The sequence below is a fragment of the Coffea arabica genome, chromosome 3e, assembly GCF_036785885.1.
Source record: "Coffea arabica cultivar ET-39 chromosome 3e, Coffea Arabica ET-39 HiFi, whole genome shotgun sequence".
Taxonomy (NCBI): Eukaryota; Viridiplantae; Streptophyta; class Magnoliopsida; order Gentianales; family Rubiaceae; genus Coffea; species Coffea arabica.
In genome coordinates, this window is record NC_092315.1 from 3,653,172 (window position 1) to 3,664,985 (window position 11,814).

The 11,814-nt window shown below is 34.1% G+C and overlaps 1 protein-coding gene across 1 annotated transcript; it reads left to right on the plus strand.

The window, feature by feature from the left end:
- Positions 1 to 7,161: 7,161 nt before the first annotated feature.
- Positions 7,162 to 11,814, plus strand: LOC113734185 (ATP sulfurylase 1, chloroplastic). Its single transcript, XM_027260573.2, has 5 exons — positions 7,162 to 7,802; positions 10,020 to 10,425; positions 10,784 to 11,044; positions 11,156 to 11,242; positions 11,427 to 11,814. Exons 1-5 carry the CDS (start codon positions 7,297 to 7,299, stop codon positions 11,562 to 11,564), a joined length of 1,398 nt encoding a protein of 465 aa, XP_027116374.1. The 5' UTR covers positions 7,162 to 7,296; the 3' UTR covers positions 11,565 to 11,814.

An 11,814-nucleotide genomic window follows, 5' to 3' on the forward strand; every position in this document is an offset into this window, starting at 1 on the left:
TTATGAAGGAAAGAATAGGTGGTCCCACAAAATTAATTTGACATATAAGGAAGTTATGAAGAAAATAATAAATGGTCCCACAAGATTCTATCCCACTTTTTTATAAATATTTGCAATCACTATGTGTGTTTTATATTTTTTAAGTTAAATAGATGTATATGGATGACATGGATAATCCATTTAAATCCACCAACATAATTGGATTTAAATGGTTATCCATTTAAAATCATTGAATTTATATGGATCATCCAAATCCATTTAAGGTTGGTTTATATGGATGGATTAGTGGATATGAATCCATTTTGCCACTTCTAATGAGTTGTTTAGCACATTAAGAATGTTGTAAGACTCTAATGCTTCAACAATTATACTCTGTTTGGCTAGAATTGAATGATCACGCGATGTCACTAGAACAGTTCATTTGTCACTGAAGATTACTCATAATTCAATTGTATAAGTGATTAACATATTCATATAATGAACTAATTATGTTCAATATGTCATTCAAGTAATATAATTGAAGCTAATGTAAAATAAAATAATTAAGTTGAAGATTAGCCTAAGAATATATTTTTAAAATTTTTCTTTCTAGTAAGGGGTACGTAAGGCGTAAGAAGTGGAGATGGGAGAAGAAGATTTGAATCCGAGATCCATAAGTATTGGAGTTTTAACTTTAGTCACTATATCAACTAGAGTTGCAAACGAGTCGAATCGAATTTTGACCTAATCAAGCCAAAATCGACTCAATTTTACCAAAATTGAACTTAACGAATTTTCAATGTAAAACTTGATTTCGAACTCAACCTCAAATTTGAGTCTAATTGATCTCGAGTTCAAGCCTACTTGAGTTTTAAAAAAATAATTATTTTATTTTTTAAAAAAATGAATAAAATATTCATTTTTCTTTAATAAATAATAAAAATATTATGGATATATATATATATGTGTGTGTGTAATTTTACTATTAAAATTATATATATATATATGTTATTTGAACCGACTGGCAAGTTAACGAATTGAGTTTCTCTATACTGGACTTGAACTCGATGTTGACTAAGTTCGCGTCGAACTTTGATCGAGTAAGCTTGCAAGCGACTTCATTTATTTGCAACCCTAATACCAATGCCTCTAAACATATTGAAAAATATATATATATATATATGTTTTTATCTTCATTAGTATGTTTCGTAATAAACTTCTTTGCTTATGCTCATGAAGAATACTTGATACTAAAATACCTGTAATACAACCAAAGAGTAGCGTAAATAAATTTTCTTCAGCACTTGCCTATATTTACATGCTATCAACAGATCATAATGATGTGAATAGACAATACCATGATGGATAGGTTCTTCATCAAATATCTAGTTTCACTAATCAAAAAGCATCACTAAGTGGGATCGACACTCGAAAACCACAGATGCATAGAAGTAATTTATAGTTTATACATATTTGATGGTTAAACATATCTTTGGTGCCTTTATCCTAATAATACTTCATTTATGTGGATGCAAAGCAAAGAGAGGCATTGCTCACTTTCCAGCGAGTGAAAGGTTCCCGTGCACCTGTTTAAATACGTATGGATGATACACAATTCGACTTTCAATACCACATACGTTAATCATAAAAAATACCAATGTACACACCTGGCTATCAAAGAACTACCAGTAATTTGTAGCATATCTACATGCAAATTGTCTCTCACAAACTCGCACCTCAGTTGAATCTATAATGGTAACTTACCATTTTAGATTCAATTAAGAGCGTTGTTGAAATGAAAAAGGAAATGAATGAATAAGAAAAATAAATGTGATGAAATTTGTCAATCATTTTTAGGAATATCGTCAATAAGTAGAAGTGTAGAACCCTGCATGCAGGGGCTAGAATGCCAGATCTTGATGTATCATTATGATTATTTTGACGTGGGGAGATGGATGGGACTCGACGCTTTAATTTGATTCGATCAACAAACAGTTGTGGCTAGGTTCCAATTCGAAAAGCTAAGAGGCACAAAACTATGGAAGTTGATGGGAGTATCATTAGAACGAAGAAAGCTAAAATCATGAAGTCATCATGATTTCCCTTGATCATTCTGCTTGTCACTGGCCATGTTAAAGCTATTCCAAAAGCTTTCGATTAGACAATCTCTACCGAAGTCGGAAAGTTGATTAAACCTAAGCTTTAATTGTGGAGCTTGACAACTTTTCATTATCAGACGAGGAAATAACTCATTATCTTTCGATTTCAATCTTTGGAGGAGGTGGAGCCGACTGCGTACCATGAACATATGGTTCTAGGCAATCATCATTATCACTCGGAAAAGGCATAGCTTCCAGTCGTAATCTTTTGCTCTCCAAGCTAAAATGATTATGCTTTCTTTGTGTATTGTGGCAAAATAATAATTGTACTACGTACCATTTCTCTTAATTTCTTGTGTTACTACTAACATCGTAGGAAAAGACAAAAATTAGAGTGCAGCTTTAGCAACAATAAGAGTAAAATTCAGAGGAATAGAATTGCATCTAAAAGTTGGTTCAACCTATGATCATTCGAGAGGGATGAGTTGGGTGATTTAGGAGGAAGGAGTGACTCTCCCACTTATACTTCAAAAAAAAAATAATTTGTGATCGTATGATGCAAGTTTTATTTATTTTATTATTTTTTGGTTAATTTCTTGCCACTGTATTGGAGAAGAGAGAGAATATCTTTGGTGGACCGTAGGGCTTAGGTACGGGCAACGTACGGAATTTCTTTAGCTTACATATTCTTTCCCTAATTAATTAACTTTTATTGAACATCATTTCACCTTGCTATAGCACTATAAACCTCATGAAAAAAAAAGCAGGACAAAAATAAGTCAAAAAAAAATATAAGAATGGTTTTTTTTTTTTGGTTCTAAGAGAAACTCCAAACCTTATAAAGGAGAAAGAAGAGCGCACAAATTTTAAGAGTTGAACCACTAACATTGCAATTTTAAGAATTTTTTGGTTTACTCTTTTTTTTTTTAAATAAACAGGAGGTTTTAAATTCAGAATCTCTCGTTTACAATTTCTCCCCTTTTTATCACTCAATCCAACATTCCTCCATTTCTCTTTTGATTTTGTTCTCTAACCCGGAATTTTTTTTTTGGGTTTTTTTTGGGGGCTGGAGGGTATGTTCCTAAATAGTACAGAAAATAGATGCGGCCCATGTGGCCTAAAAGAACATCTTCCATAGTTTAGCTAATAGTTATGGCCCAAAAGCCCAAACAGGTCTTCACCATGGTTGAAAAACACGCCTAGCCCAAATATTGAGAAAATGGGATGATCCAACCAGAACACGGGCCAACCTCTCCATATAATGACTTTTAGGTTGCCCACTAATGGTCCATGGTCCAAAGTTTTAACCAACAATTACGGTGCAATTGCTGCAATATTTCCCAAAATTTTTGTCATAAATCCAGGAATTAGTAAAAATCAAATTATAGAAAAAATCACTTCTTGATGAAGTGTAATGCAGAAATGCTAAAACGGATGTACATAATTTAAAAAATCTGCACTTTTCTTGTAATTATGGTCAACTTAAAGGAATATTAAATGTAATTACAATATAGAAGGTGCATTTGGATTTTAGATATCCAAAAATATTTTTTATTTCTCAAAAAATGTAAACCAAAGTCTTCAATGTACTCATTACTCATTTCATGCAGTTCTAATCCTCTATTAGATAATGTACTCATTACTCATTTCATGCAGTTCTAATCCTCTATTAGATAATGTAAACCAAAGTCTTCAATGTACTCATTACTCATTTCATGCAGTTCTAATCCTCTATTAGATAATGTAAACCAAAGTCTTCAATGCTATTAGATAACTATTTTTTGTACATTTTATTTTGGTGAATTTTCTACATACGTATTGTCAAAATATAAAACCAATTTTATGAAAATGATTTTAGTAAATATACTCAAAAAAATTTATAAATATTTTTTCTATTAGTTGCACACACACTAGTGTGTGCCTTGAACACCGGTGGTTATTAAGGACATGGAATTGGATATCGAAAAGTACTACATTTCGTATTTAGAGTGAAAAAAAAAAATTCGCAATCGTCGAGGCAAAGCCTAAATAAAGTTGATATTGCACTATCTATTACTCCCTCCCTTTTTTTATAACTGATGTTTAAAGTTTTGTACACCAATTAAGAAAAGTTTTTCATTGTTTAAATCTGTACACTACTTTCCTTTTGTATCATCAGTAATTGTCCAATTCACCCATGTTTTCTCTTACTAGAGTACAAAGGGGGTTCAACATACTGCGAGAAAAGAAGAAAGAATACGAAGGGGCAGATAATTACTAGGGTTGTTACAAAGAGAGAAGCAATAATTACTAAGAGTAGTAATTAAGAACCCTGTATTAGAAAAGAGAGATAAAATGGTAAAATTGTGAAAAAATAATTAATACTGTACGGGAATAATAAAACGACAGATAAAAGTACACTAGAGCAAATTTCTTAAACGTCAGTTATAAAAAAAGGGAGGGAGTATTATGTTAAATCTTGGCATGTTTGTCCGATCCTCTTTGGTTATTAGGTTAAATTGTTAATGTTAATCACTTTAAATATGAAAAAATGGCCATGACCTTTGACTGCCCGAGTCGGCCAACTAAATAATTAATCAATTAAAGTTATTTTGGTTTTCCTAACTCTTTGTCTTTTTGGGTGACTGAGCAAAGTTTGAGTTTAGATATGCTATGTGTTACGAACACGAAAAGTTTGTCTTCCCTTCCACTTGTTGCCGCCACTGAACAGGGATGGAATTCGGGTTAGATTCATAATGGAAGATGTTAAGCATCGATGAGAGAGGTTAATACGTCATGGATTAGTGCCATTTTCCTGCATGAAGAAGACTCGTGGAAATGGGAAACAGCAACGGACCAAAAAAAGCTACGCTATCATATCCATCACTAAATCGCCCATTTGAATAAAAAAAACATTTATTATAGTACTGTTACTTTAAAAAGGACAAGACATAAGAGGAATTTTTAGGTTACAACAGACAGATAGTTAGAGAATTTGTTCCAATTGAAAGTTCAATCAATGCTTCCTTTGAATGGCCTTTGTCAATTTCATCCAATCTTGTGTTCTCATCAGAATCCCAATAGTGTTTGTGATATGATTGCCATGTTTGGTCTGCCATGTGTGAAAATCCTTTAGCTTGAATCTATTTTTCATTGTTTTCCCATATTCGACAAAGTCTTATAACAAAGAAAGAGGGGATCGAGGTAAGTTTGCTTATTCTACTTATTTTATTTTTTATTGAATACATTTTTGATTGGTGTGGATTAAATAAATCAGGAATTGTTTCACCACGTCCTTATTTATTTTCTCATCTACACGTGTAGAAGAGAATTATTTAGATATGCAGTGTCAATCCAACGATTTGATCATCAATTGAATTTATTGTATTTTTTTCATATATTCTTTTCACAACATTTATATTGACAACAGTGTATCGAACAAATATAATTTATTGTGATAAGTCAAGTAGATCTATTTACTTTCGTGCCCTAGGTTTGTTTGTTTTTTTTTACTTTCAAACCGTAGGTTCTATTATATGCAAGGTTTTTTTATTGATTGAAAAAGTAAATTAAGGGGGGTCGGTCTATAAATTTTGATTTTTATCGATTTTTTTCTGAGAATTTCTTGTATTTTCATCTGCCTCTATTCATTTCATTTTTATGTTTTTGTTTTGAATGCATTAGAAAATCCTTTAGCTTGTGACATGTTTTCTACATTTTTCGTGAACACATTTCTTAATTATCTTTTTACCTCATATATATATATATATATATATATATATATATATATATATATATATATATATATCAAATTGCTGCAGCATATTTTCTATAGAAACTCCAAAAAATTTCTACATTTTTCGTGAACCCATTTCTTAATTATCTTTTTACCTCATATATATATATATATATCAAATTGCTGCAGTATATTTTCTATAGAAACTCCAAAAAATTTCTACATTTTTCGTGAATACATTTCTTAATTACCTTTTTACCTCATATATATGTATATATATATATATATATATATATATATATATATATATATATATCAAATTGCTGCAGTATATTTTCTATAGAAACTCCAAAAAATTTCTACATTTTTCGTGAACACATTTCTTAATTACTTTTTTATCTCATATATATATATATATATATATCAAATTGTTGTAGTATATTTTCTATAGAAACTCCAAAAAATTGCAATTCAAACAAGGCAAAGATCTTCCTTGTTGAGCTCCATTTTTGGAGAAGTTGTATGTAAAATATTTCTACATACGAAATCAATATCTAACAGAGAAACTTAGGAGATTCGTATTGGATGCTTTTGCATTTTAAATGGATTTCTCTAATAGGATTAAGAAAGAAGTACTACTACTATTACTTTGATGATATCTTTAGCACTAGTGCCTTTTTTTTTTTTTTTAAAAAAAAAAAAGAAAGAAATCTTTTGTCGTTGTGCCTAAAGCACATTATTATTTTTACAAAGAAAGAATTGTTTAGTACTAGCAGGTACTTGCTTTGGTTTCTTCCACAATTCTTGAATCTTTGTAATGTGCACGCCATAACAAAACGCTCACACAATACCAAGGTAAAAAAAAACACAAAGAAATCAAAATGAACACAACAAAAAGAAATCAAAATGAGATCCTTTTGAAGTCTTTTTCTGCAAAATTTATAAGCATGGTAATTTTATGGATGAAATCACACATCTTCAATTAAAGAACGTGATTAATTGACCATTAACACGTTTAGGAGCCATAATTCAGGAGACCATTCAAACAAACACAGCAGTGTCCAGGTTCATCCTCTCAGAATCTTCCCATAACTTTATCCCAAAACTTTCTTATTATAAGTCCAACGTAAATCCCTCCAAAACTTCCAACTCAGTGCCTGTCTTCCTCTTCCATAAAGAAACCATTCTTCGGTTTGGCAAGAATTAGATTAGTATTAATTGGCATAAAGCCTAAAGCCTCCACCATTATCACCCCCTCGCCATCCCTCAAATTTTATTTCCCAAAACACCCCTGCTTCATAAACACAAACCTAAACTTCATTGCCCAGAGAACCCCTCTTCCCCTCTTAAACTACAAATTTACCCCACCCCAACCAAGATCTTTCTTTTCCCGAAGTACCCTCCATTCCTTCCCTCTCCCTCCAATATTATAACAAAACCCAGACTGCCAACCCAGAGACACCCAACTGAGGGAAAAGGAGAGAGCTTTTAATCCCCATTTCAATGGCGACAATGGCCTCTCTTTTCCTCAAAACCCCGACTCCATCACCATCTTTGCCGAAAACCCAGAAAACCCTTTTCATCCCACCCCTCACTTTCACTCTTCCCAGCCGCCCCACCTCCAAAACCCGTTTAAAAGCTCGGGTTTCTTGCGGGTTGATCGAGCCGGATGGTGGAAAACTGGTTGAGCTCTTCGTTGAGGAGTCTCATAAAGACGCCAGAAAAGGGCAAGCTTTGGGTTTGCCGTCGATTAGGCTCTCGACTATTGACCTCCAATGGGTTCATGTGCTCAGCGAAGGCTGGGCCAGCCCATTGAAGGGCTTTATGAGAGAGTCTGAGTTCCTCCAAACTCTTCATTTTAACTCGCTCCGACTCCGTGACGGCTCAGTCGTTAACATGTCGGTGCCAATCGTGCTCGCCATCGATGATTCTCAGAAGCAGAGGATCGGTCAGGAGAGCTCCGTGGCGCTTTTGGATGATCAGAACAATCCAATTGCCATTTTGAAAGAGTAAGGACATTTTCGTCATTTTATTCTGTATGATTGTTTGAGAGAGTGTATGTATCTGGTGATTAGTTTTGTTTTAACATTATCCGGTTTTTATTGATTTTAGCTAATCTCATTGGCTTTCAATCAATTACTTGACTTTTAATGGGTTGTTGTTGATTTTAGCCTATCTCATTTGCTGTCAAATCAATTATGTGAGGCTTTTTTTTTCTTTTGGGTGGTTGACGGCGTGATAAAAGAGGACTGTTTACAATAAAAATTGGAATCTTGATGTTTAACTACAAAAAAAGAAGTTGGGTTACTAATGGAAAGATTTTCTGTCATGAAAATCGTGACAGCTATGTTTAGTTAATTCAAGTTCGTTGGAGTAGAAAAGAAGCTAAAGATTTTTTTTAAAATTTTTTTATTTTATGAAATCAATTTCTTGTGAGTGTAACATTAGTACTTCACATGTGAAACCATGCAGGTGGGAATTATTTTCATATTTGTTCTTTGGTTTTAGGAAGTTAGCTGGTTTATGTTTTAGGAAATTTACTGGTTGTATAAACAGAAAAATGTCTAATACTTATATTACTCTTTCTTTTCTGACTAATTTTGAAATTTAGTTGGTGATATGTGGAAAACAGGAATGGGTACTTCCAAACTGTTTTCTGGGATTGTCAAAATGAAATAACTGGTGATCCCAATTCACTGATGGAGTTTAGTGTCACTTTGTTTCGTTCATGTGGGAAGTTGGAGACCTATGTTTTCATGAACACTAGTAAAGAAATAAAACATCTGCCTGAGATGAGTTTTAGAGAAAAGCTTATGCAGAATGGTTACATTACATAGCAAAATCTAGAAAGAGGCTTAGTGTGTCTTCTAACCAGGGCATGAGGCAGCTAGCCTTCAGCACGAAAATATTTGTTTTGTTAGGACTAAACACCATAGCTTTAAATAATTGGAAAATTATCAATCATTCAGTCGCCTTTTGGCGAATGTTTAGTATACATACACTAGAAAAATGCCTGATGGGTTCATTTCTAATTAAATAGGTTTTGCAGGAACATACATCTTTTATATGAATTCATCGGTATTTTTAACCAACGTGGTAGCGTGTTTGTTGCAATTGAGATTGCTTTTACTTTGAATGGCCTTTTACTTATTCTTCGGCACCAGTTTTTCATAAAATTTACCTTTTTGCTGCTCTTGAAAAGGACGCAAGTTGGCTGGTCTTCTAAAAAATATTGCACTTTAAATAATACGTAAATTCATTTTGCATGCATGGGTATGTTACTTTTTCTCGTCCCTCTTGAACCACCATTCTTTGTTTGAATAGGGTTTTCTATGGTGTTCTTTTTACATGCTTTCGGCGCTCTGTGTTAGTGAAAGGACACAAGACAAGATGAGTCCCATTTCTGGAAATAGAATTTTAGTACTTTTAAAATGGAATAGCAAACCTGTTTGTGGCAGAGCCCTATAAGATGTCATAACTTGTATATCTAATACTTTATGAATCCTCCTATGCTACTTTGCTCAACCACTTTTTGGAAGTACTGTATTTACCTAAACTTGGCCCCTTTTGGTAGAATCTGTTGCTATCAAAGTTATAAAAAGCAATTAGCTGAAAATTTTTTGATTACATTGATAACTGATTTGTTGAGTTCATACTGATTTCTCATATTGGAGGGATGTGCAACTAACAACATTTCATGCTTCAAACTGTTTGCACAACCAAATATATATATATATATATATATATATATATGGAGCACTCATCCGTGTTCGGCTTACTGGATAATGGGCTACAATATATCTAAGCATGATTACCAAATTGGATAGTGTAAGTCTTCAGATATGATGTTGCGAGACAGAGGCAAAGTATATAAGTTTCGAAGTTTTGACAGGAATGGGTATTGCAAGTACCTGTTCCTGTTTTATGCAGTGATGTAATCCATTTATGGTGGGATTGTGCTTCATGCTTGATGTCTATCTTACACTTAATGGTGGTTTATACTGTACTTCTCCTGTTAATTGTGATTCTTGTGGTTTGATGCCTATCTTTGGCTTCTTTTTCTTCTTCTTCTCCAAAGTTAGATATGCCAATTTCCAAGCTTCCAAATCTAACCAAATAGATTAATAGAGAAGACATCACCTATTTCCTGCTGTCCTGAATATATTTCAAAGTTTTTGACTTGCCTGGTATTTTAATTTCTCATCTATGATATCGTACAATTGCAGCATTGAGATTTACAAGCACAATAAAGAAGAACGTATAGCAAGAACATGGGGAACCACTGCCCCTGGCTTACCTTATGTTGAGGAAACCATTACCAATGCTGGAAACTGGCTGATTGGCGGTGATTTGGAGGTTATTGAACCGGTGAAGTATAATGATGGTCTTGACCGGTTCCGCCTCTCTCCATCAGAACTACGTGAGGAATTTACAAAGCGCAATGCTGATGCCGTGTTTGCTTTTCAACTTAGAAATCCTGTCCATAACGGTCACGCTCTATTAATGACTGATACACGCCGCCGGCTTCTGGAGATGGGATATAAGAATCCTATACTTCTGCTTCATCCACTTGGAGGTTACACCAAGGCTGATGATGTTCCACTTAGTTGGAGGATGAAACAACATGAGAAGGTTTGTATAGCTTTACAATTTGACCTGCAATGAGTTTGTTAAAAAATAGTTTCCTTATGTCAGACCATGTGACTCATGATGAAGAATTTTACTCGCTTGTTTTCCATTGATGGATTTGGAAGTCTATAATGTCCAAGTGATAACATGGCAATTTTCATCAGATATGTTCACTTTGCGATGCCTTCTGGGCATTGGCTGGTCTCATCCTGTGAATCAGGAGAATAACAAAAAAACAATAAAAGCTAACCAATCTACTGCAAGGATTTTGTTGAACTTGGTGGCTGTTTCATATGAATCCACTTCTGTGATTGAAATCAAACCTCATTTGCATCCTGATTTGGATTCTTTATTCTTGTAGGTGCTTGAAGATGGTGTTCTTGATCCAGAGACCACTGTGGTATCTATATTTCCATCACCAATGCACTATGCTGGACCAACTGAGGTACAATGGCATGCAAAGGCTCGCATCAATGCTGGTGCTAACTTTTATATTGTGGGTCGAGACCCTGCTGGCATGGGCCATCCACTGGAGAAAAGAGATTTGTATGATGCAGATCATGGGAAGAAGGTACTGAGCATGGCTCCTGGACTGGAGCGGCTGAGCATCCTGCCTTTCCGGGTAAATAAACTGTCTTCTTCTGATTATCTTTCAGAAGCTAAATATCAAACTCTAACCAAAAAGGGAATTAAAGTAGTCATTTGGATATTAATTAGTTGGCTTTTACTGCAGGTGGCTGCATATGATAAAACTCAGAGTAAAATGGCATTCTTTGATCCATCAAGGCCACAAGATTTTCTTTTTATATCCGGGACCAAGGTATCATCCATGTGGCATTATTTTACCTATTCTTTCTGTATATTATTTCGATCTTTTCCATTTGTTGATTGTTCTATTTAACCACCTGAATCGATTTCTCTAAGAGGCAAATATTGCTAGAACAACTTCTGCTTTTGGCTTCCTTGTGTGTGTGTGTTTCTAACAGTATGCATGCCTTTATCAGATGCGAACACTTGCAAAGAACAGGGAGAACCCCCCAGATGGATTTATGTGCCCTGGTGGCTGGCAAGTCTTGGTTGATTATTACGAGAGTCTAACCCTCTCTGAGAATGGAAAAGTACCTGTACCTGTCCCAGCTTGATAAAATGAGCTGTGTAAATATGTACTATTTGATGTTTGGGAGAAACCTTGAATCTCTAAATCTCCAACGTCTGGGTTTGAGAATTTAGAAAAGACTCTGCTGGAGCTGGATTGTGAATCTTGCTGAGGCATTGTTAAATAGAGTGGACACTTCGCCTCATATCTTGTAATGCAACATGCACATGCATCGTGTGCTGTTGTGTAAGTGTGTGCTGTCAATGAAGAAATGGATTGTGAATTGCTTGTTAAAA

Coding starts and splice junctions, on each gene's coding strand:
- LOC113734185 (XM_027260573.2), top strand. CDS start 7,297: ATGGCGACAATGGCCTCTCTTTTCCTCAAAACCCCGACTCCATCACCA. Junction 7,803..10,019: donor CCAATTGCCATTTTGAAAGA/GTAAGGACATTT, acceptor GTACAATTGCAG/CATTGAGATTTACAAGCACA. Junction 11,045..11,155: donor TGAGCATCCTGCCTTTCCGG/GTAAATAAACTG, acceptor CTTTTACTGCAG/GTGGCTGCATATGATAAAAC.